Source organism: Bos javanicus, chromosome 1, assembly GCF_032452875.1.
Source record: "Bos javanicus breed banteng chromosome 1, ARS-OSU_banteng_1.0, whole genome shotgun sequence".
Classification (NCBI taxonomy): Eukaryota; Metazoa; Chordata; class Mammalia; order Artiodactyla; family Bovidae; genus Bos; species Bos javanicus.
In genome coordinates this window covers 139,097,270-139,123,928 of record NC_083868.1, presented here as the reverse complement: position 1 = coordinate 139,123,928, position 26,659 = coordinate 139,097,270, and the positions used below count along the sequence as shown (strand labels likewise).

The window sequence follows — 26,659 nt, the reverse complement described above, 5'->3', positions numbered from 1 at the left end:
AGGTAGATATATTCCTAAGTATTTTATTCTTTTTGTTCGATGGTGAATGGAATTGTTTCCTTAATTTCTCTTTTTGTTTTCTCATTATTAGTGTATAGGAATGCAAGGGATTTCTGTGTGTTGATTTTATATCCTGCAACTTTACTATATTCTTTGATTAGCTCTAGTAATTCTTTTTTAAAATATCTGTTAACAGGATCAAGAATTGGTCAAAATAGTTGGAATACGATATGAGGTTGGACCCCCGACACTTTGTTGCCTCAAACTAGCATTTATAGATCCTGCAACTGGAAAACTTATGGACAAATCTTTCTCTATTAGGTACATGTTATATTTTTAAAATGGAGTTACTTAAATTTAGATTTTACCTCCTGCCTGGTTAGCATGTCCTTTCCTTTCAGCTGCAGGGTAAATAGTAGAGCACGGTGGACAGCACAGGTGTAAGCTGCAGTTCTGATAGAGGGGACCCATAGAAGTAAAAATCCTGGGTCTACAGTGGCAACTAGGTGGGAGTGTGTCGATTGCATTTTCCATGCCACTTAAATGTGTAGAGAATACTGGCCTGTAGTGGAGATGGCATCTACATTTGTTTTCAGAAAATGTTAGAATAATTTTCTAAACCTGTGCCATCCAGTATGGTAGCTGTCAGCCAGGTGTGGCTGCTGGAAACTTGAACTGTTGCTAATTTGAATTGAGTATGATGTAAGTTTACACACTGGATTTTGAAGGCTTGGAGAATGTAAAATATTTCATTATTTTGTATTAATTATTTGGTAAATCAATATTTAGGATATATTGAGTTAAATAAAATACACTTAAAATTAATTTCACTGGTTTCTTTTTACTTTAATAAGGCTAGTCGAAAATTAAAAACTACATATATGGGCCCCATTATATTTTCTTTGGACATTGTTGTTCTGGACTATAACCTGCTATGAAGGAAATTTAACAGTCTTTTATTTTTGTTTAGATACCATGACATGCCAGATGTTATTGACTTTCTTGTCTTGCGTCAGTTTTATGATGAAGCAAGACAGAGGAATTGGCAGTCTTGTAAGTCTGTTCTTATTGGATTTTATGTATACCCTGAGAAATTAATCTCTCATTGATATGAATTTTTTAGTTGTGCTGCTTATTATGGAGGATGGAAAAATGTAAAATCTGGAAAGAAATATAAATGACTGCTAAGTATATTTTGCTTAGGGATTAGTATAATATGTGACATTTCAGAAGAATGAGTTCTTACTCCTTGATTATAGGCTAGAGTAGACCTTTTATTTCCTTTCTGACTGGTCTACACTGCATTATCTCCATCTATTATGTGACAGTATAATCCATAAAATTACCTGTGATATAAAACAATAAGAAAGTTGAAAAATGATGCAGCTGTTACACTGATAGTGTTCTGGTATACCTGAATATCTTGCCTTTGATACTATATCAACCTAGACTTAAATAGATTGACTTGAGAAAACTATTCCTTTAAAAAATTAAAAATTTGTATAAAATTGATATTTTATAACCATGAGTTATATAGGTGGACAGAGAAAATAAAATCACCTAAATGTAGGCACTAACTTTTAATGTGGGTATTTGAATGTGGTTTGAATGTTGTTTTTGCGGTGACCATTTAAAGCAGGCCAGTGGGCTGACTTGCTTAGACTTAAGTGGTCATTAATCTCCTCAGGATGTAATTGATGACTGTCATTAGGCCAGCACCTGTCATAGCTGTTTCAGTTTTGCATGTATTGCTGTTCAGTATGCAGTGCTTCTGGGGAACTCATGTATTAAGTTGACTTCAGGCACCTAGAACAGCTCATTCTGCATTTATCAGTTTTAGTGAAATACTCTGTTCTACCTGTGTCAGTTCATGTACACATTCATAAATGCTGCTGCTGCTGCTAAGGCGCTTCAGTGGTGTCTGACTTTGTGTGACCCCATAGACGGCAGCCCACCAGGCTCCCCTATCCCTGGGATTCTCCAGGCAAGAACACTGGAGTGGGTTGCTGTTTCCTTCTCCAGTGCATGAAAGTGAAAAGTGAAAGTGAATTCACTCAGTCGTGTCTGACTCCTAGCGACCCCATGGACTGCAGGGTACCAGGCTCCTCCGTCCATGGGATTTGCCAGGCAAGAATACTGGAGTGGGGTGCCATTGCCTTGACCTCATTAGTTTTTCTAATTTCTTTATCCTTTTTCTACAGACAATACAAATAGGTAAATTTTAGATAAATTCTCTGAGTCCCTATTTGAAATGAATTTATGACTTCTCTTGGTAGCCTAGTTGAATGGGTAATGTCCACTCAGGTAATCAGGATTATTTTGAGGACCGAGGAGATGAACGTTTTCTTGAAGAAGAACATCTAGGCACCAAAAACAAAACAAAAACCAGACAACTGGAATATATGGAAGTTAACATTGTACAGCCAGGTCCCAAAAAACTTGATAGTTCCTAGCTATTCCTGCTTTTCAACCCCCATAATGTGTAAATTATAAGTTCCCATTCTGTTTCAATAAATTTTTTTTAATAAATTTTTTCAAAAATTCAATAAATTTCTATTTTTTTTCCATTAAAAAATTTTTTTAACCTTGATTCTCTACAAGAGGAATGACTCATTTTTAGATAAAAATATTATTTGATTTATCTGTGTCATAGGTGTTGTAAAAATTAAAATTGTTAATGTTATTAGCAAATTGATATCTCAGATTTGGTTGTCTCTTACAGGTGACAGGTTCCGTTCCATCATTGATGATGCTTGGTGGTTTGGAACGGTGCTACGTCAAGAGCCATATCAGCCACAGTACCCTGATAGTCATTTCCAGTGTTACATTGTGAGGTCTGTATGCCAATGAAAATAGTCCTCCCAAAATTTGTTCATTGTGACAGGTTGTGATATAAATCACTGATGTGTTTCAGGTTAATAAAAATAACACCATCGAATTTGTTACTATGTCATTCTCACATTGTAGGGTCTTTTTAGCATGCCTCTGTTGCTAGTGCCTTCATTGGTAGGGGCTCTCCTTGCTTCCCAGGGGCCTTTTGTGTAGGTCTGACTCAGTGTAAAAAAATCTACCTGCCAGTGCGGGAGACACAGGAGATGTGGGTGTGATCTCTAGGTTGGGAAGATCCCCTGGAGAAGGTCATGGCAATCCACTCCAGTATTGTTGCCTGGAGAATCCCCATGGATAGAGGAGCCTGGCAGACTCCATGGGGTTGCAAAGAGTTGGACATGACTGAGTGACTGAGCACAATATTTCCTCAGCCCAGTGTTGCAGGATCATTTCACCGTTCAAGAGCACATATTACTCCATTTCCCTTGTTCAGGAAAAGTCTTTGCTGTCTTTGCATTGGCTGTGGAAACAAAGTCCACATTCTGAAGCATGGCATTCAAGGCTTTCACACTGTCTTTCTTCACTTACCCTGGGTACAGGCCACACAGGATTTTTCGTTCTGTTTTTGAAGCTGCCATACATTTTTATACCTTTATATGGAGAATGAAATGGCAGCCCACTCCAGTATTCTTACCTGGAGAATCTTGTGGACAGAGGAGCCTGGTGGGCTGCTGTCCATAGGGTCGTGCAGAGTTGGACACGACTGAAGCAACTTAGCATGCATGCATGCATTATACTGTATCCTGAAGAACACTCACTGTTAATACTTATTTCATTGCTACAGTGAGGTTAATTTTTGCATTTTCTATCATTTGTTTAATAGTGAATACCTAGTTATTAGCCAGAAATTGTCTTTGTGAAAGGCTAACCAAACTTTTTTGGTCTTAACAGGTGGGACAATACTGAAATTGAAAAACTTAGCCCATGGGATATGGAACCAATACCTGACAATGGTATGTAGTTTTTAAATGATGAAAATATGTTTTCAGTATTTTTATCTTACTCATGTACATAGAGTGCATTTGTGATCTTTGAGAAACATTAAAATTATTATGGTAACTGTGAGCTTTAGTAAATAAATGAACAGAATTATGTGTATCCTGGCTCCTTATTTCTTATCCTGTTTCCAGCCTGTTTCTGACTGTACCTTAGTCACCAGCTATCATTTCTCAAGTAACTATGTATTTATCTTTTCTTGACCTCGTTCATGAATCCTCCATTTCCTTTTCCTCATCCTTATTTTAGTACCCTGTTTAAAGAAAAGTCTAATTTGACTTTTTTCTGTCTCTTGCATTATGTCAGCTTTTCCTGTCTTACTAGGGTTTGTCTGTTCCTTTCCTGTCAGAGGTAAGTGTCTGTTCCAACAGCAGCCTCTTCTGAAGTGCCTGCTGTCCCCTGGTTTGAGCTCCTCTCAGACCCGGTATTGACACTGAGTTCACTGCCTCCAACAATGAAACTTTCCCATCTCCATTCAAGTTTGAATTTGTGTCTTGTACCTTAAAACAGCTCTCCTTACATTTTCTTGAACATTTTAGCTACTGAATTAACTTCACTCCTGTTAAACTTTCTGAAGGGGTGCCCTGTATATCTCTTGTCTCCATCTCTCCTCTGTCAGGCCTTTCTTCTGTATTAGTGTTGACTGAACATAAAAACATGCAAAAACTTTTGTCTGTCTACCTCCAGTTATTGACACGTGAAACTTTTGCTCTGTGTGGTGTTCTTGTGTCTGCCTTAGGGGCCAAGCCCTTTTCCTCCATGTTTTATTCACTGACATATCTCCATCAACTGTCGTCTTGCTTTACTTTGGAAATTAGGAGTTTTTCCAGAAAAATTTGAAAAAATAACTATGTCTTGAAAGTCACCAGTGACTTCTTCATTAAATTTTCTTTTGAGCTTAGTATCTTAACAAATAATACTTAGCAATGTGAAATGAAATTTTGCATTGTATAATGCATATATAGATAAACCCTTTTTGATAAACCCTTTAGATAAACCCTTTTTGAGGTCTTACTCTGTTGCTAAGAACTTCATGTGTATCAATTCATTTAATCTTTCTCTGAAGTGATGCTCTGTTATTAATTTTACAGGTGAAGGAATGTGGACTCAAGAGAGTCTCCAGTAACTGGTTCTGAGTTGCACAGCTCTGAAAAGGATAGGAGTTAGGATTCTAAGCTGTCTGGCATCAGCCCGTGTTTTTAACAGCCAGTTGTAGATACTTCTTTGTAAACAATGCCAAATTAGTGAAAGCACTCACATAGAAAGATTTTACATGTTCATGAGGCCAAGAAGCCTTTGGAAGAGTTGTCAAACAACATGAATAGGCAGAAAGATAAATTTGGAGGTATATGAAGAAAAGCTCATTTTCATTATCAGTCTTGGAAATGTGCATTAAGTAATAATAAAATATTGTTTTACCTATCAGATTATTAGAGTGATACATTTGTCTTCCAGGCTTGTTGACATTTTTCTCCTTTTTAAATAATTTTTAAGAAACTATTCGCTGAATATTTATATTGCCTCTTGTTCCTTTTTAAAATGCGCACACTCTTTTTTGTAGTATTCTTGAGCTGGAAATTATTTCAAAATGAAATGTTTAAAAAGTACAGTAAGAAGCGACTTAGCAGCAGCAGCTTTCTTAAATGTTAGCATCTTCCATAAGTGCAGTGCAGTCATCAAAATCAGGAAATACCCTTGTAACAGTTCTCATCCTCCTGGCCTTTTCCAGGTTTTTACCATAGTCCTGATGTTTCTTCACAGCTTGGGTTTCATCACCATGTCTTCTCTGTTTCCTTTCGTCTGTGATCCCTGAATTTTCCCATTATCTTTCACAGCCATGATGCCTTTGAAGAGCACTGGCCACTTTGTAGAATATCCCTCAGTTTGGGTTTATCTGATATCCCCCATGATTAATTCTGGAGTTTGCATGTTTGGCAGGAGTGTCAGAGGAAGTGATGTTGTGGCTTTCCCAGTACATTCTGTAGGAGGCATCTGATAGCATTTTGTCCTATTACTGGGAATGTTAACTTTAATCATTTGATTTAGATGGAGTCGGCCAGGTTTGTCCGCTACAAAGTAGCTTCTTTTTCCTTTGGTTAGTATCCTGTTTATGAACTTGGGCAACTGAATTTAAAATATAGTGTATGTTTGGTTTCTGGTTTGATTTTTTTTTTCTTTCTTTCTTTTTTTTTTTTTTTAATGAAATCATAGTTGATCCACCTGAAGAATTAGGCGCTAGTATTTCTGTCACTTCAGATGAGCTAGAGAAATTGCTCTACAAACCCCAAGATGGTGAATGGGGTCAGAAATCAAGAGATGAAGAATGTGAACGAATTATTAGTGGTATAGATCAACTTTTGAATCTTGGTAAGTTTTTTACGGTGAAAAAGTTTGATTTTCACGATTTCTTTTCCATAGAGGTATTTTAAAACAGTAATGTGATTATGTTCTTTTATTACAATTTCCATTTGTTACTTTTGGGGTAAGCCTGCAGTGTTGATTGTAGCTCTGTTTTATGAATGATTTGTCAAGAAATATCCCATAGAGGTCGTGAATTTAGATGAAGGTTCTTCCTTCTGCTCTTACAGATATCGCAGCAGCTTTTGCAGGTCCGGTTGATCTGTGTACATATCCGAAGTACTGTACTGTAGTGGCTTACCCAACTGATCTGTACACCATTCGAATGAGACTTGTGAATCGATTTTACAGGTGAGTAGAAACCTACTTTAAAGATAATTTGGGCCATACCATTTAGAGTGAAAAGAGGTAGTAGTGGCTGACAGTGACAGTGCTGGAGTGGGGGCTGATTAACATTATTTTCCATTTCATTCTCTTCTTTCATTATAGTCATTTCTTGGCCCTGTGTGTAAGACAGGGTTAGATGCCTATGGGTAGGTATAGATAGAACCTGGACAAGGAAAAGTAACAACGTTTCATTCCTTAGTCTTTAGTATTCTATTTTTCTTACAAAAGCTGCTCCATTTAAATATAAAATTTAGTTAATAATTTTTATTGGGCTCCAAAATCACTGCAGATAGTGACTTCAGCCATGAAATTAAAGGATGCTTGCTCCTTGGAAGAAAAGCTGTGACCAACCTAGACAGCATATTGAAAAGCAGAGACATTCATTACTTTACTGACAAACCATACCAGTCAAAAGTATGGTTTTTCCAGTAATCTTGTATGGACATGAGAGTTGGACCATAAAGCAAGCTGAGTGTCGAAGAATTGATGCTTTTGAACTGCGGTGTTGGAGAACACTCTTGAGAGTTCTTTGGAATGCAAGGAGATCAAACCAGTCAATCCTAAGGAAATCAGTCCTAAATATTCATTGGAAGGACTGATGTTGAAGCTGAAACTCCAATCCTTTGGCCACCTGATGTGAAGAACTGATTCCTTGGAAAAGACCCTGATGCTGGGAAAGATTGAAGACAGGAGGAGAAGGGGACGACAGAGGATGAGATGGTTTGATGGCATCACCGACTCGAAGGACATGGGTTTGAGCAAGCTCCGGGAGTTGGTGATGGACAGGGAAGCCTGGCGTGCTACAGTCCATGGGGTCACAGAGTCAGACACGACTGAGCAACTGAACTGAGTTAATAGTTAGACTTTGATCTTTGAAAATTAATTTCCTGGAATCATCAACTTTTTGTCTCTGGCTTTTAGAGTGCTGAAAACTATAAAATTTCCTATTCTCAATGATTTTTTTTTTTAAGCAGGTTATGGTATTTTATTCTGTATGATTCAGCAACTTTGGGAAAATTATCTTTACAAAATATTGACTTCTTGAGTTCGTATTGTTGGTGTTAATTTACCTCTGTAGTGTTGCAAACATGGGTTTAGTCAGAAACTACTTTGTCAGTCTGTAGTCAGATTGAGTTTCTTAGGATTGATGGTACTTAACATATTTTGTTCATTGAGTCTATAGCTTCAAACATGCCTAAAGGCAGTGTGAAAAGGGAGAGTTGCTTTTTTGGTTTTCTGGATGTGATTAAGTGATCTGTTAAGATTTTCAGTCCTTAAATGTATTCTCTGCAGTTTAGCTTCTAATATAATTGCTATGACTGTGATGAAGTTGACAGCATTATTTTACTGTATCATACTGGCTTAACATGCAGGATTTTTTAACTTGGTTTCTGTATTTTCATTTTTTAAACCCTAACTTCCTTGTTTTTTACTTTGAAGGAGGCTATCTGCGTTAGTTTGGGAAGTCAGATATATAGAACACAATGCCAGAACATTTAATGAACCTGAGAGTGTAATTGCAAGATCAGCTAAGAAGATAACAGACCAGCTTTTAAAATTTATCAAGTAAGTGACCTCATGTTACAGATGTTGTGGAAAAGTTACTTTGCATATTGTGTTTTTAATTTGTTGCATTTTAATGTGTTATATTAAAGGACATTTCTTTAAATTTCTCTTTCTGTGGTTATAATTTAGGTAAAGGAATAAGAAGTTGAACAGTCAAATTTTTTCTCTTTCTTTAAAATTTTGAAATAATTTTATACTACAGAGAGTTGCCCTGTTTTCCCCTTAGGTTGACATCTTATACAGCTGTGGTGTCCTTATGAAGTGTTAAGAAATTATCCTTGGTACAATACTATTGACTAAAGTACAGAATTTATCTGGATTTCATCAGTTATTACATCAGTGTCTTTTTCTGGTACAGGATCCAATCCAGAATTCCCACTGCATTCGTTCGCTCTTTGGTTTTCATAGTTTGCTTTCATCTAGACTTTTCTTTCTTAGTCTCCATTAATCTAGTCTTTTCTTTCTTTAATTACATCATCATTTTTTAATGAATGTTGTACCCTTATTTAGTTCAGTTCAGTTCAGTCGCTCAGTCGTGTCCGACTCTGCGACCCCATGAACCACAGCACGCCAGGCTTCCCTGTCCATCACCAACTCCTGGAGTCTACCCAAACCCATGTCCATCTTGTCGGTGATGCCATCCAACCATCTCATCCTCTGTCATTCCCTTCTCTTCCTGCCCTCAATCTTTCCCAGGATCAGTGTCTTTTCAAATGAGTCAGCTCTTTGCATGAGGTGGCCAAAGTATTGGAGTTTCAGCTTCAACATCAGTCCTTCCAATGAACATCCAGGACTGATCTCCTTTAGGATGGACTGGTTGGATCTGCTTACAGTCCAAGGGACTCTCAAAGAGTCTTCTCCAACACCACAGTTCAAAAGCATCAATTCTTTGGCTCTCAGCTTTCTTTATAGTCCAACTCACATCTATACATGACTACTGGAAAAACCGTAGCCTTCACTAGACGGAACTTTGTTGGAAAAGTACTGTCTCTGCTTTTTAATATGCTGTCTAGGTTGGTCATGACTTTCCTTCCAAGGAGTAAGTATCTTTAATTTCATGGTTGTAGTCACCATCTGCAGTGATTTTGGAGCCCCCAAAAATAAAAGTCTGACACTGTTCCCACTGTTTCCCCATCTATGTGATGGGACCAGATGCCATGATCTTCGTTTTCTGAATGTTAGGTTTAAGCCAGCTTTTTCACTCTCCTCTTTCACTTTCATCAAGAGGCTTTTGAGTTCCTCTTCACTTTCTGCCGTAAGGGTGGTGTCATCTGCATATCTGAGGTTATTGATATTTCTCCCGGCAATCTTGATTCCAGCTTGTGCTTCTTCCAGCCCAGCGTTTCTCATGATGTACTCTGCATATAAGTTAAATGAGCAGGGTGACAACATATAGCCTTGACGTACTCCTTTTCCTATTTGGAACCAGTCTGTTGTTCCATGTCCAGTTCTAACTGTTGCTTCCTGACCTGCATACAGGTTTCTCAAGAGGCAGGTCAGGTGTAGCATGTAGTTTAATTTGGGTCGTCTGATATTTTCTCATGATTAGATTGAGTTTTAATCTGTTTTGGATTGTATCCTGTGAACGTGTGTCTGTATGAATAGTCCACACTTTCTGGCATTTGGAAATCAGTTTCAAATAGTAGGATTAAAACTGACCTGCAAATTGAGATCCTAGTCCCAACCTAGTCTGTTCTAGTCAACTTTCTGGATGACTTTGGACATATTAGCCTCTTTCCTTTAAAATGTCATATGATTTTTGCTGTATGATCTTATATGCTTTCCCCCACAGTTATAAAAATTCTTTGAAAGAATTATGAATTAGAGAAGATAATTTTTAAATTCTGACATGATTTTAAACATCTGGCTCCAAACTGGTGAATAAATTCCCTATTTTAACATTCTTCCTTCTGCTGCTGTGTTTACAGTGAGATCAAGATGTAATTTGCTTCAGTTTCTACTTCCTTTTTTGTTTCTATTCTCTTTTATCTCAAATCAGCCATTTTTCTGATACTCACTGTACAAATATTACCAGTGGTGATAACTTAGAAAAACTCATCTGTGTATTCATCCAGTTGAGGCCATACTTACAGTACTTCTGGATTACCAGCTTAATTTCCATACATACTTAATTGAAAAAAATTACTTTCAGTATTCTAGTACGATTAATTGTTTCCACAGAGGATAGAGTGAAAACCTGATATTCTGCTGCTTTTAATTGGGTGTGCATCGTTGGGGAGCTGTTTCCATAGTTGGGGATTTGTATCTTAAAGTAGTTTAAATATTCAGAACCAAGAACTATATTTGCATAATATTAAAGTAAAAATTGTCTTTTAGGAATCAAGACTGTATAAATATCTCAGAACTTTCTAACACTTCTGAAAATGATGAGCAAAATGCCGAGGATTTGGTATGAAGTTTGTGAATTTTATAATGGCTTTTGTTTATTTCAAATGATGACTTAGAATGAAGAGTGAAATAGAAAACATTGGTTACCTGTATCAATTCTTGCTATAGTTCAGTGAACTATGAAAACAGGGCACTTGATAAACCTACAGTTTAAAATTATCTAGATGGTCAATGAGGTAATAGACAATAATTGATACTAAATAAACAAGTAATGTCTAGGGAAGTAATTTAGGTTTGGAACATGTTCTCTTTCCAAAGTTTTGGTAGAGAAAGATGTAATATAAAAAGTACCTTGGAAATACTTTTGGTAAAATCAGTATTTGAGCAAATTTCCTGGCAGTCCAGTGGTTGGACTGTGCACTTTTACTGCCGTGGCCTGGGTTCAGTCCCTGATTGGGTTCAGATTCTGCAAACCACATAGTGCAGCCAAAAAAGAAAGGCAGTATCTGAGAGTTGGATTTAATTGTAATTAAAAATCAATAAACATTACTATGTTTTAAGTGCCCTAAAGTCCTTCACTCAAGATGGTGTTGAAGTGCAAGTACAAAGCAGATATCCATGGTATTGTGTGTAATTTCACTTCATACAAAATCAAGTTGTTGTATGTAGTTGGAGGAAGGATTCTCTGTGGTGTCAGTTTCCACACAAACTATTATCGTGATTCACTGATTTTCCTGCTAATTTAATATTGGAATATAAATGAGTATGCTAATACATGATTAATACACGATTTAGGCGATAAAACCTGTAGCTTAACATAATCTAAGCATCTGTGGGAGACTGTGTTTCTAAGTTTTATCCTGTGCATGTCCTCTGTGGACGTGCACAGAACAACTTGTTATAGCTATATTTTGGAATTAGTGCATGTTTATATTAGGCAATGTAAAGGATTATTAAGAATAAGGGTCGGTTCCTTGAACTGAGTGCCATGAAGATCATGTGATAGTCTGTCTTTTGAGGTTCTGTTATCAAGTTATAACCCTTGTAGAACTTAAAAGTCTTTGATATACTTTATGTTAAGATTATTGCTTGTCTAATGACAATCTTACCACTTACAGTGCTCTGATTTTTATTCCTAGGATGATAGTGATCTTCCTAAAACATCTTCTGGAAGAAGGAGAGTAAGTTAATCCACGTGATTAACCTTAGTTGTTGACTTATTCTCTGATTTAATATCAATGTAAGATTTTAGGGGTTGTCTTTGAAAAGGGATATTGATACTGATATTGTATTATAAGAGAAATGGGAGAAATCACTGGAAGGTGGATGGCTAGGTAGGGTTAGTGGAAGAGTTGGGATTTGTACTGTGTTCTCAGAATGAGAGAGTAAGAAGAGGAAATTCAAACAGTATAGGGTTTAAGAAAGTAGGAAAGTATGGCATGTCGGTGGGTACTGAGAACACTGGCCTGGCTAGTGTAGGGGTTGAATTTTGGAGCAAGCCAAGTGGTTGTATGTAGCCTTTATATTGGGAGCAGATTATGATGATATTAAAAACCAAGGATTTCATTTAAATTTATAGTAGAGTCACTTTCATAGCCAAAATGGTAGATTTTGAAGGATAAGAGAATAGGTACTAAATATATTAAAGTTAGGAGTTCATTGCAAGAATCTTAAGTAAAAGTTAGGAAACCTAGTCAAGAATAGTTCTGGCTGGGAATTCCCTGGTGGTCCAGTGGTTAGGACTCTGCTTTCACTGCTGAGGGCTCAGATTCGATCTGTGGTTAGAGAACCAAGATGCCACAAGCCACCGTGCTGTGTGGCCATTTGAAAAAAAAAAAGGATAGTGCTGGCTAGGAACAGAGGGGAAGGGAAGAAGATGAGACCTTTTAATGGAAAAACTAGGATTTGGTGACTGGACCTTTTAAAAAAATGAAAATTTGTTGGAGGGGTAGGGGAGAATAAAGTGAGAAATAAGTTTTGGATAAGTTAAAATTGTGTCATCAGCAGTTCTTAAAAAGTTCTAATGTAACATGTTAATTAAAAGTAAAGGTTATTAATTGAAAATGCTTAATAATGTTAACTTATTTTAAATTTCATTCAAATGCTGCTTAAATTTAAGCTTTCTGTCACATCAGTTTTCATAATACGTTGCCTCAAATAACATTGAAAAGTTAAGACTTGAATTATTGTCATATTCATATAATTTCACTTTTAAACAGACTTAAGGATTTAGTTATCTGTTTAGTGTTTGTTATGATTGCGTAGCAAATTACAAATCTAGTGGCTTAAGCAATAAAAATAGCTTGTAGTTCTGTAGATTAGAAGTTTGGCATGGGTCTCACTGGACTGAAGTCAGGGTGTCAGCATAGTTGTGTTCCTTTCTGGAAACTGAGGCAGAAGTAATTTCCTTGCATTTTCCAGCTTCTGTAGTCTCATGGCCCCCTTCTTTCATCTTCCAAGTCAGCAGCATAGCATCTCCCAGTATGCCTCCGACCATTCTGCCTCCCTTGTATGAAGATCCTTGTGATTACATTGGGCCCACCCTGATAATCCAGGACCACCTCCCTATCTCAAAAGCCATTCCTTTAATCATATCTGTGGAGTCCCTTTGGCCACAGTCGCAGGTTTTTGGGACCAAGATGTAGATATGATTCTGCCTACTATGTTATCCAGTGTGGGTACTTCATATGCTGTGAAACATATTTTAAACTTAGGAGATAAGTGGTAGAATGAAAATGTGCTTTTGGAGTAACAGATATGACAGTATTGTGTTTTGTTTTTTTTTTAATGGACTTTTGCCTAAGTAGATAGAAAATCGTATAATGACATATTTTGACATAGTACAGAAGACAACAGTTCAGTTAGATTTTTACCATTACTATACCATACCATTCCCTGGTGGCTCAGATGGTAAAGCGTCTGCCTACAATGCGGGAGACATGGGTTCAATCCCTGGATTGGGAAGATCTGGAGAAGGAAATGGCAACCCACTCCAGTATTCTTGCCTGGAAAATCCCATGGATGGAGGAGCCTGGTAGGTTATAGTCCATGGGGTCGCAAAAGAGTTGGACACAACTGAGCAACTTATGACTATGATACCATACCATATCATAGTGCAGCTTTTCCAAGGCTGAGAAAGCGTTTAATATTATAAATGTATTTTTAGGTTCATGATTGGAAAAAAAGGAGCATCAAAACAACCAATTATGTTGAAAACAACTGGAAGAAACAGTGTAAGGAACTAGTGAACTTAATTTTTCAATGTGAAGATTCTGAACCATTTAGACAACCTGTTGATTTGGTTGAATATCCAGTAAGTTGTCATTATTTGAATGTTTGGTGCTTTTCTTATTGGTGTAGAGATTAGGGTAGAGGTGTTTAAATGAAAAAGTAAGATGTCTAGAATTCCCTGGTGGCCTAATGCTTAGAATTCCAGGCTTTCACTGCTATGGCCCAGGTTAGTCTCTGGTTGGGATACTGAGAGAGATCTCACAAGCCTCAAGGCATAGCCACAAAAAAAGAAAAAGTAAACAACCAGCACCTCCTGCCCCTTGCAACCCAGCAACCAAAAAGTGACATCTGGGCTTAAGGTTAACTTTGTCTCTTACCACTAAGTCAGCGATGAAAGAGTTGTTTTAAAGGTTCTTGAATTAATAGAATTCAAGAAATTGTACCTTGTACTTTGGGTAAGACTTAGTTACCAATGTTACCCCTCATTATCGGAGGGTTAGTAGGCCCAACCTTGAGAAAACTATGAATTGGTTAAAAGTGTCTCTCTTTGGGAGCTCCCTGGTGGTGCACTGGCTAATACTCCCTGTTCCCAGTGCAGGGGCCTGGGTTCAATCCCTGGTCAGGGAACTAGATCCAGCATGCTGCAACTAAGACCTGGCTCAGCCAAATAAAGATTTTTTTTTTTAAGTGTCACTCTCCACTTTCTAACAGGGAAATAAAAAATGACCTTTTTAAAAGATAGAAAGCACAAATTTGCTATAGGAAGCTTAGAAATTATATAGTAGAGTATATAGAAGGAAATAACAGTTTCATATCCTGATTCCAAATATATAATTTTGTTACATTTCTTATCTGTATGTTTGAATGTCTTTTTAAAAGTTATTAATGATTTTTAAGATCTTATAACCTTTTTCTCTTCTGTCATTTTGAATGTTTTAGAGATTTGATGCACTTTTACATTTCTAAAGACAGGAATTGAATCTTTGAACTAACTATTGTTTTTAAAATCTAGGATTACCGAGACATTATAGATACTCCAATGGATTTTGGAACAGTAAGGGAAACTTTAGAAGCGGGAAACTATGACAGCCCTTTGGAATTTTGCAAAGACATCCGTTTGATATTTAGCAATGCAAAAGCATATACACCAAACAAAAGATCAAAGGTAAAATTAAAAGTGGTTTATAAAAAAAAATATGTGTGATCTATGTAGATGATGATTTTCTATTGTTTGGTAGAGGTGGAAACATGAAAGAACAGTGAGTATAATAAGACTACTCTTGAGAATAGAGCTTTCACCACAGCCCAAGTATCTGCTGTGGAAATATTGGTTCCTGGTGACAGTGTTTATCTTTCCTAAAGTTTTATAAACAAAAGAAGATTGGTACCAGTGAGGAGATCTGTGAAGAGTGAACAGATTTGTATTGGATGTATAGTGAGAAAAGTCTGTTCTCTTATATACAGGAATCTTGAAAAGTGGATTGGGAACTTTGGGAACTTAGTTATAGAGGTTGGACGAATATTACAAGTAAGAAAAGGAAAATCTGAGGTGGGGATGGGACTACTGATGCATACTAATAATTTGGATCTGAAGAAGAACCATGTGAGCATCTGATTAGTTAAGAACAGCATTGTGGACACTCCTAAATTTTTGTTAAAACGTTAATGTTGGATAGTTTTTCAAAACTTGTTGAAGTATACTAAGTATACAAAGTTGTATATATATTCTCAGTGAATATTCAGAAGTCCTTGTAGTCAGTGTGCTGGATCATTTAAAAAAACAGCAATACTTTGAGAGTAAGATTTTTAAATTAAAGTGCTTGCTAGATGCTATAGCATTTTCTCTGTCATCAGTGACTGTTACTGCTAATTAATTGTTTTATCTTAATTTCACTTCCCCTCATTACTTATTATCAGACTCCACCCATGCTATTAATTCTTATCTTAATTTAAGAACCTTCACATTTCAATATCCAGGTTGCTTATTGGATCAGTTTGACATTCAAGTCTTAACATTTTTCTCAGTTTATGTTTTCATCAGTATTCACCATTTGTGAGACTTCCTCCCAGAAAGAAAATAAATTTCATTCATGTCTTTTTTTCCCTTTAGTTTAAAGTACATGTTTGAGGATTCATCATATAGCTCACCCATTTAAAGTGCACAATTAATGAGTTTTGGTGTATTATGTGACCAAATTTTCAAAATTGTGGTTACATATACATAACATTAAATTTGTCATTTTGACCACTTTTAAGTATACAATTCAGTGACGTAAATTACATTCATAGTGTTGATCAGCCATCAGTTATTTTCAAAACTCTTTCATAACCCCAAACAGAAACTCTATAACCAGTAAGCAACCAACTCTACATTCTTTGCTTTCCTTAGACCTTGATAGCTTCTCATTCATTCTGTATCTCTATGAATTTGCCTATTCTAGATATTTTATACAAATTAAACATACAGAATTTGTCTTTGGTGTCTGGCTTATTTCACTTAGTGTATTAAACATTGATCCATGTTGTTGCCTGTTTTGGAACTTTGTTCCATTTTGTGGGGTGAATGGGTGTATGCCATTTGGCTCATTAATCTGTTGATGGACACTTGAATTGTTTTCTACTTTTTGGTGGTTGTAACTGATGCTGCAGTGAATATGGGAATATAAGAATCTGTAAGAGTTCTCATCCTCAATTTTCTTAGGTATATATCTGAGAGTGGAATTTCTGGTTCATAGGGTAATTCTATATTTTTCAGAAACCACCAAACTGTATTCCATAATGACTAGACCATTTTGCATTCCCATTGGCAATGTATAAGGATTCCAGTTTCTCCACACACTTGCCAAAATTTGTTATTTTCTGTGTTTGTAAAAAAAATTATAGGCATCGTAGTGAGTGTGAGATATTATCTCATTGTAGCTTTGATTTGTATTTGACTTATTAAAAATTGTACCTGGAATTTATTTTTATCAGATATGATAAGACATGCAGATATGAATTGTCATGAAGAGAGTTTATGCTTACAGATCCCTAGGAAGAGAAGTGTGATACAACATTCAGGCCACTTGGGGATGGACCAAAGTTGATCAGGAGGCAGAGTTGGCAGAGGGAAGGGATGGAAAGAGCATGACAGAGCCTACGTTGGGATTTTCACAGGAAAGCAAGACAGAACAGAGCAAACAGTCTAGTTCTGGCTGGTACCAATAATTGGAGCTTTGATTTGTAGGTGTGGTCTCTAGATGTCTGACTCTTAGCCTGGGGTGATTTGGGTAGCTGCTACTGCTAAGTTGCTTCAGTTGTGTCTGACTCTGTGCGACCCCTTAGACAGCAGCCCACCAGGCTCCCCCGTCCCTGGGATTCTCCAGGCAAGAACACTGAGTGGGTTGCCATTTCCTTCTCCAATGCATGAACGTGAAGAGTGAAAGTGAAGTTGCTCAGTCGTGTCTGACTCTTAGCGACCCCAAGGACTGCAGCCTACCAGGCTCCTGCATCCATGGGATTTTCCAGGCAAGAGTACTGGAGTGGGGTGCCATTGCCTTCTCCGATTTGGGTAGGGGGAATATTATTCACTTGGTGTATGAGAATTTGATAAAGAAGATGGTTAGGTTTGTGAGCTCTAGATTGATTGATTTCTGTATCACAGGTATACCTGTGAAAGAGTCCTTTGCTATCAATTATCCCTGGGAGGGGCAGTCTCCAGGATCAAGGCTTCAAATGCCAGAGCATCAAGAATACAGAAAACAAAGTACAGTCACTACACTAATGATGTTGAATCTTTTCATGTGCATATTGACCACTTGTTTATCTTCTTTGGCAAAATATATATTCCAAGTACTTTTCCCAGTTTTTAATTTGAATTTTGTCTTTTTGTTGTAATTTTATTTTATTTATTTTTTTGTAAGAATTATAAAATACATTTTGGATATTAAGTCCTTATCAGATAAGTGTTTTCCAGTTATTTTCTCTCATTCTATAGGTTGTCTTTTTACTTGTTGATAATGTCCTTTGATGCACAGAAGTTTTTAATTTTGATAAAATTAAAATTATTAATCAACTTTTTTTTTTCCCTTTGGTTTCTGTGCTTTTGGTTTCATATTTAAGAACCCATTGCTGCTTAGGGTCACACAGCCTATAAGTATATGACACTGTTACGGAGCGGTTTGAAAAATAAGTGTCAATTAACTCATTAATTCCAATTTTAATTATTTTTTATAGAATTAACTGTGGAAAAGAATACTTGCAGAATACATGTATATCAAAGAGTAATTTATAGAGGCAAATGTTTGGAAATAGTGGTCAAAATAGTTAAAAAAATAAATCCATTGCCAAGTTGAGCGTCATAAAGATTGACCTCATATGTTCCTATGGTTTAGTTCTTATATTTAAGCTGTTGATCCATTTTGAGTTACTGTTTGTGTATGGAGTGAGACAGAGGTCCAGTTTATTCTGTGTGTAGAAATCTGGGTATTACAGCACAATCTGTTGAAGAGACTGTTCTTTCCCTATTAAATGGCCTAGTACCCTTTTTGAAAATCAATTTGCTAGATAGATAGATTGGTTTGTATCTGAGCTCAGTTCTGTTCATTGGTTTGTACATATGAGTCTCTGTCTCTTATCTCTGTCTGTCTTGTATGTCAGTACTAAAATGTTTTGCTTACTGTACTTTTAGTAGAATGTTTTGGAACAAAGGAAATTTTGGTTCTCTTACTTTGATCTCTTTCAGGATTATTTTGGCAATTCAGGGGTGCAATTCATTATTAATGTGAGGATTAACTTTTTCCATTTCTGTTTTAAAAAAGTTGAATTTTTGATAGGGATTGCATTCAGTGTATAGATGGCTTTGGACTGCATTGGTGTCTTGACACTACTAAGTCTTTCTGTCTCTTAATGCCAGATCCCTTTCCATTTATTTAGGTCTAATGTCTTCCAGCAAAGTTTTGTACTTTTCAGTGGAGAGTTTTCCCCACTCCTTGGTGAAATGTATTCCCAGATATTTTTTTTTGTTTTAGATGCTATTTGAAATGCAGTTGCTTTCTTAATTTCCTTTTGTACTTGTTCATTGTTGGTGGCAGATTCTTGTGTGTTGTTCTCATACCTTGTAATTTTGTTGGATTAATTTATTAGCACTGATAGCTTTCTTGTAGAATCTTGGATAGTTTCTATACATAGGATCACTTCATCTGCAAATAGATATAGTTTTACTTGTACCTTTCCAGCCTGAGTTATTTTTATTTCTTTTCTAATTGCTCTGGTAAAATTTCAAGTACAGTGTTGAGTAGCAGTGCTGAAACCAGGTATCCTTGTACATTCCTGACCAGTCTTTTATCATTTACCACTGTGCATAGTGATAACTGGGGGTTTTTGAGACATGCCCATATTCATGTTGAACTGATAATTTTAGCACTTGTTTTGTTAGATGATTTTATTTTATATTAAAAATGTATTACTGATTTTTTCAGATATATGAAAAATTGGTACTCAGGATTCTCAGAGGTTTCAAACTTAATACAGTTGAGGAACAAAGTCACTTTGGTGACTACACTAGAGTTCAGGTTTGAAGGAAAAGAATAAATTGAATATGTATACAAAATACTAGAAATAACTGTTAAAGATCATTTCAAAGATAAGAGGGATTACAGATTTCACATATACTCATTATGTGTGTGTGTGTGTATAGGTTTCCTCCTGTATTTGAAGGTAGAACATTCCTATGAAATCTTTTTTAAGGGGAAATGGTGTGAGGTGAAGAACCAGTTACCTTAGGACACATCTTAATGACAGATGCACAGAATACACCAAGATAAAACTCAGATGCTCACAGACACAGTTCAGAACTGTGGCGACTTGCCCAAACAAAATGAATCACAAACAAATAGATGTACACCAAGACATAGCATAGTTGAAATGGTAAAAGTCAAGCATAGAGAAAGAATTTTAAAGACAGCAAGAGAGAAATAGAGAATCATAAGTAAGGGATCCCCCATAAAGGGGTATCAGCTGATCTCCCTGCCAAAACTTTGCTGACTAGAAGGCTGTCGAAAGGGAAAATTTGTCAAAGCCCATAGAATATTTAGCATCAGGAATGAATCCTAATGTTGTCAATGGACTATGGGTGATGATGTGTCAGTGCAGGCTCAGCAACCACAATAAATGTATCTCTCTGGTTTGGGATGTCACTTTGAAAACTAAAATCACAACTGTGGTGACACATGGCTGAGATGGTGAGAGTAGTTGCTGGGGAAGAAGCTTGGTGGCACTGCTCTTGCTGTTTGCGGTTCGCTGTGCCTCTGTAATGGCTTGTTGCAAACAGATGCTGAACTCTCTCTTCACCTTTTTTCATAAAAGGGAAAGTCTTTGAATTTCTTTGAGTTAGTGAAAACAGGTACTAATAAAGTAGGTCTTTTATAAAAATGAAGTGGCAGAAAATAAACCTTTCTTAAAAGTGGGGGATACCTGTATATGTGTGCTGCTAAGTCGCTTCAGTCGTGTCTGACTCTGCTCGACCCCATAGACGGCGGCCCACCAGGCTCCCCCGTCCCTGAGATTCTTCAGGCAAGAACACTGGAGTGGGTTGCCATTTCCTTCTCCAATGCATGCAAGTGAAAAGTGAAAGGGAAGTCGCTCAGTCGTGTCTGACTCTGTGCGACCCCATAGACGGCAGCCCACCAGGCTCCCCCGTCCCTGGGATTCTCCAGGCAAGAACACTGGAGTGGGTTGCCATTTCCTTCTCCAGTGCATGCAAGTGAACAGTTGTGTCTGACTCTTAGCAACCCCATGGACTGCAGCCCACCAGACTCCTCCATCCATGGGATTTTCCAGGCAAGAGTACTGGAGTGGGATGCCATTGCCTTCTCCAGTATATGTGTATATATATATAAATATGAGAAAGTCACATATTTTACACACTGTTTAAAGGTTCTCCAGTGTTAGTCTCTTCACCTTCCTCCATCATGTACCAGAGTGATTGATATTTAACTTTGTTAAATATTTTTACATTTTATTTTCAGGAATGATTGTAGATGAATGCATAGTACTTCCTGTAAATACATAGGCTGTGCCAATAGTTAGCATTGCTGTCCTTTTAAAAATTTGATGTTTTTAATTATAAAAGTTATTATAACAATCTTTCTTACATAATTAAGGTTATAGGGCATAATGTCTTCTTCTGGCTGCAAGCCATCTCTTTTTCTAACAATAATTTAGATCTTAAGTGGCATAAGAGGCATTCAGATTTCAAGTAGAGACTGATGTGGAAGTGCTTCTGTTCCCTTATCCCAAGGAGACACTGCCCTTCTGCCTAAATAGCAACCTTAAAACCAATCAACTTCTTATATAACTTTAGAAGAAAGAGGCATTTTGGACGTTTGTACATGTAGATGTGGGAAAAGTCAACTGAGAACCACTGACATACAGATCTAAACCCAAGATTCTAGATGGTTGATTTATTTAAAATTACTTTCTTTTTATCAGAGAGGTGTGTATTTGGTACTTCAGTGTCCTTGAAGGGAAGGGATGGGAAATAGATAAAATAAGGACCAGCCATTATCTAGAACAGTGATATAATAGATTACAAGTACCTCAATGATTATTACAAATTTATTTGTAAAAATATAAGATTTTATAGTTCTAGTTTTGCTTTCATGTCCTTGCAGATTTACAGTATGACATTGAGATTGTCTGCCTTATTTGAAGAAAAAATGAAGAAAATCTCCTCTGATTTTAAAATTGGTCAAAAATTCAGTGAAAAACTTCGAAGAAGCCAGAGGTTTAAGAGACGACAAAATTGTAACCGTGTCAATCAGGCTAACAAAAGTATCAGGTGAATTGGTTATTGTAGTCTCTGTATGCAGTTTTTAATCAGGTTGTGATACTTGATTTTTATTATGCTAGAAATGCTTGATCATTTTAGAGAACAGAAAAGAATAGTCACTTTTTATAGGTTGAAAGCGTTCTCTGCATATAGAGCTATTGCGGTGATTTTTAATCACATAAATTTGTAAGCATTTAATGAAATATCAATTAAGTCTTATTAAGGATTATTCAAAATATTATTTATCTTTCACATAAGAATTTTTTTTAATGCAGAGGGTAAAATGATTACTAGTTATGGCTATTGAGCATTTGATTGTGTAAGGGAAAGTGCCAGTTTGGTGTAATGTATATGTTTTCACTAGAGATTACTTGTAGAGAAGAAATATAAAATGCAGGAGTTACTCTTTTTATAGTAAATTATTCTGTCATTTATGACTATAGCTTGCATTAATATCAAATTTATAGATATTTTAAAGTGTTGAAATGTGGAAGTTGAGTTTTTCAGTGTTTAGTTGTTTTCGTGTACATTTATAATGTGCACTGATACCCTTGATGGATTTCCTCATGGTTGTTTTTGGGATTACATCATGCATCTAAATTGAAAACAGTCTACTTCAGGTTAATACTATTTCATTCCCACAGATTTAAGAATTGTGTTCCAGTTTAGCTCTTTTCCCCTTCTTATTTGTGCCCTTAACTCTCATACAGTTTATACTTTTATATGTTGTTTTATGCAGTTGTCTTTTAAATCAGTTAAGAAAACAAGAAGCAAATTATTTATACTGTTACATTGGGTTGGCCAAAAGATGCATTCAGGATTTTCTGTAACATCTTAATGGATAAACCAGAACAAACTTTTTGGTCAACGCAATATATTTACCTATGTAATTACCTTTCCCACTGGTCGTTTATTTCTTTTCGTGGATTTGAGTTACCCTCTGGTTTTATTTCTTTTCAACCTAAAATCCTTTAATATTTCTTTAAAAAATTACTTATTTATGTTTCTTTATTTGGCTGTGCTAGTTTGGGTTCTAATTGAGGCACTTGGGATCTAGTTCTCTGACCAGGGATCAAACTGGCCCCCTACATTGGGAGCGTGGAGTCTTAGCCACTGGACCAGCAGGGCCTTCCCTATTTATTTTTTGAGCTGTGCTGTGTCTTCCCTGTTGCATGTGGGCTTCCTCTAGTTGCAGCACGGGGTGGCTGCTCTCTTGTGGTGCACGGGCTTCTCACACCTCACGGGCCGTGTGAGGTGCATGGCCTCTCACAGCTGTGGCTTCTTGTTGTGCAGCATAGGCCCTCGAGCATGTGGGCGTCAGTAGTTGCAGCGTGTGGGCGGCATGTGGGTCAGTAGTTGTGATACATGGACTTAGTTGCTCCGAGGCATGTTGGGATCTTCCCTGGAACTAGGGATTGAACCCATGTTCCCCGCATTGGCAGGCAGATTCTTAACCACCAGACCACCAGGGAAGTCAATGAAAGTCCTTTACTATTTCTTGTAAGGCAGACATGCTAGCAATGAATTCCCTTAATCTTTGTTTATCTGGGAATGTCTTCATTTCACTTTTATCAAGACTAGTTTTGCTGTATATAGAATTCTCAGTTGGCAGTGTTTCTCTTTTAGCAGTTTGACTACGTCATCTTACTGCCTGCTGACCTCCAGTGTTTCTGATGAGAAGTCAGCTGTTAATCTTATTGAGGTTCCTTACATTGTACACAGGCAGTTTTTATCTTGCTGATTTCAAGATTTTTTTTTTTTTGTCTTCATTTTGCAGCTGACTGTAGGTGTGGGTTTGAATTTATCCTTGAAATTTGTGTAACTTTGTGGATGTGTACTGTTTTCATCAGATTAGGGTGATTTTCAGCCATTATGTTTTCAAATATTTTTGTTCTGCTCCTTTTGTCTCCTGTGAAAGTTGCTCAGTCGTGTCCAACTTTTGGCGACCCCATGGACTATATAGTCCATGGAGTTCTGCAGGCCAAAATACTGGAGTGGGTAGCCTTTCCCTTCTCCAGGGAATCTTCCCAACCCAGGGATCGAACCCAGGTCCTCCTGCATTACAGGCAGATTCTTTACCAACTGAACCACAAGGGAAGCCCTTTGGGGCTCCCATTATACATATGCTGGTGTGTTTTAATGGTCTCCCAATGGTTTCTGAGGCTTCATTCATTTTTTATTCATAAAGGATAGGATAAAAAGAGAATGTGTTCATTCTTGAGCTACTCCACCTTGTCTCCTGTTAAAAGTCAAGTTTATGATAGGTATAAGCATGTAATTATTTCTTCTTATATTAGTCTCTAGTTAATGTTTAGTCATTCAGTCATGTCTTGAGTCTTTGCGAGCCTATGGACTGTAGCCTGCCAGGCTCTTCTGTCCCTGGGATTTCCCAGGGAAAAATACTGGAGTGAGTTGCCATTTCCTTCTCCAGGGGATCTTTCTGACCCAGGAATCTAACCCATGCATCCCGCATTGGTAGGCAGATTCTTTACCACTGAGCCGCTGGGGAAGCCCATGGTTGATATTAGTGGAAGTTAAATTTTTGACATAATAAACTTGAGTTTTCTTTTTAAATCCTTTTGTTTTTTAAATAAAGGAAATCAAGATACTACATTTTGCAGCCATCTGTCCTCCCATTTGTAACTGACAGATTGCATTTAACACATGGAAACTAGAAAACTGCTTGCCTTTAAAAACGGTCTATTTACATTTGAAAACTTGAATTTTCTTGATTATGATAAAGTTACTGCTTAAAATAATTATTGTGTTTTTTTTTCCTTCAAAAAATTGAAGTATAGTTGAGTATGGTTATCTGTAAGCTCAGATGCCTTAGATACTCCTAAAAGTAAAAGCACCTTTATCTTTTTGTTTTAAGGGAAAGCAAAACCAAATCATTTTGTTTTAAAGGATTATTTTTAAAAAACATGAATATTACTCAGATCTGTAATTTAAAGTCAGATTGTCTTAAACTTCCATCTTTTTTTCACCATAATACATGGCTCAGGAATCAAATACGGTGAATTGGCACTTAGATGTAAACATATTGGTCTCAAAAAAAAACTAGCTTGATCTGTTTTTTGCCTCTCTGTTCTTTCTGTTCAGGTTTTGTTGATTTCTCCTGATTTTATACTGTCTTTGTGTGTGTGTTAGTCTCTCAGTCATCTCCAACTCTTTGTGACCCCATGGACTGTAGCCTGCCAGGCTTCTCTGTCCATGGAATTCTCCAGGCAAGAGTACTGGAGTGGATTGCCATTCCCTTCTCCAGAGGAACTTCCAAACCCAGGGATCAAACCCTGGTCTCCTGCATCATAGGCAGATTCTTTACCATTTGAGCTACAGGGAAGTCTATACTGTCTTTAGGAATATATAAAAATGAGCCTAGAGGGAATATTGTCATATTGAGAATCTCATTCTTTAATATATGGAATTCCCTGGTGGCCAAGTGTTTAGGACTCCAGGCTTTCACTGCCATGGTCTGGGTTCAGTCACTAGTCAGGACACTGAGATCCCACAGGTAGTGATGTGGCCAAAAATAATAAATAAAAAATCACAAATTTCATTACACATACAACTTTAAAAATTTTATAATATGAATGAATGCCTGTATTACATAAATGTTGGCTCTTCTTAGCATTTAATCCAAACAATCTAAGATGTTCAGTATGATTTTCTATAATACTGTTACTATCTGTTTATTACTCAAATTTGGAATAAAACAATGTCAAATTTAAAGTAAAAGAATAGTAACCCAAGCTTGAGTAAGATGTTAATAATGAATATTTCAGTGTCTTGATCATAAAGTTATTCTTTAATAATACACTGTTATTTAGACATCCTCTGTTTTGCTCAATGTTGTTGTATTTTTCCTATCTTTGACCAGAAATACCAAGCAGAAGCGTTTAAAATCTCAGACAAAAGTAATTTCTGAGTTCGTAGGTTCTCCTATCCAGCCTACCTCAAGTAGGGCAACTTACTCCGCAAGCCACAAGACAACTGCTAGTGTCTCTTCAGGTGTTACTTCTGGTGACTCTTCAGATTCAGCAGCATCATCAGAAAGAATGAGAAGAAATAGACCTGTCACTCTGACAAATGGTTCTACATTATCTGGTGAGAAATGGAATGTTATGTGTTCACCTATTGAGCACTCAAGTTTATAACACTGTTAGTTACTATGGATTTTGAGGAAAGAATAAAGAAGTAAGATATGGTCTTGATATTCAAGGAACGTAAAATTTAACAGAAGAGACATAAGTAACACATGGAATAATTATATTTGATAATTGCTGTTCTTTGCAAATGGTGTGGCCACATTTTAAGCAAATTTGAATCCTTCAGGTTTTAAATAATGTGATATAAATATCATACTTTGTGTACAAAATTTGACATGGAAAAATTTCTTTAAATCATGTAAGTTTAAGGCTTGATGACTGGAAAATAAAAAATACTGTTTATTTTATTAACATTTGGCGGTATAACTGTAGCTGACACAGACTGTGAACATCCTGTGAATGAGGTTGTGTTTTGTACATACTTGAGTTTGTTCTGAGTGATTTCGGTGACTTGTCATGATAGTATAGTGGTTACTGTTGTGATTTAAAACAGTAGGATCAGACAAGTAGAATGCAGCCTTAGTTAGAGACTGGCAAGCCTTACAGTACTTAATAAGGTCCCTTGTTTTGAGGGAATCACATGACAAATTTTGTCTCAGGAGGATGAATGAGTTTGACAGTGATACATGGGGAAGGAGAAGAATCTGGAAACACAGTCAGCATGATGGGACGTGGAATGCAGAAGTTGGCACATACACATTCCTCTATCAGCCACTTTCTTCTTTGACATAGAATTGGGTTGTATTATGGAGCACGATTTAGTCCTTTAACAATATGTTCCCACTCATTTTGATGGAATATTTGTTTTGTGATAGACATGCTGGGTGAAGGAACAGGAAATTTGGTTTCCTATCTTACTCATCTCACACCTTTTCTACCTTTGTGTGTGTGTGTCGCATGTTGAAATGCTCTTTCTTGAGCTTGGAAGCATGTGTGGTACAAAGATGCTGTTAGGAACAACTGC

The 26,659-nt window shown here is 36.7% G+C and overlaps 1 protein-coding gene across 1 annotated transcript in view; it reads left to right on the top strand.

Annotated features, from left to right (window-relative positions):
• Positions 1 to 26,659, top strand: part of BRWD1 (bromodomain and WD repeat domain containing 1) — a 123,834-nt gene that overhangs the window by 79,469 nt on the left and 17,706 nt on the right. The window contains exons 26-38 of the mRNA XM_061421762.1: positions 197 to 321; positions 971 to 1,053; positions 2,723 to 2,834; positions 3,781 to 3,842; positions 6,097 to 6,252; positions 6,474 to 6,594; positions 8,071 to 8,196; positions 10,534 to 10,606; positions 11,685 to 11,726; positions 13,712 to 13,858; positions 14,789 to 14,941; positions 21,429 to 21,595; positions 25,467 to 25,693. Coding sequence (XP_061277746.1) covers positions 197 to 321; positions 971 to 1,053; positions 2,723 to 2,834; positions 3,781 to 3,842; positions 6,097 to 6,252; positions 6,474 to 6,594; positions 8,071 to 8,196; positions 10,534 to 10,606; positions 11,685 to 11,726; positions 13,712 to 13,858; positions 14,789 to 14,941; positions 21,429 to 21,595; positions 25,467 to 25,693 — 1,594 coding nt within the window. The remainder of the gene's footprint in view (positions 1 to 196; positions 322 to 970; positions 1,054 to 2,722; positions 2,835 to 3,780; positions 3,843 to 6,096; positions 6,253 to 6,473; positions 6,595 to 8,070; positions 8,197 to 10,533; positions 10,607 to 11,684; positions 11,727 to 13,711; positions 13,859 to 14,788; positions 14,942 to 21,428; positions 21,596 to 25,466; positions 25,694 to 26,659) is intronic.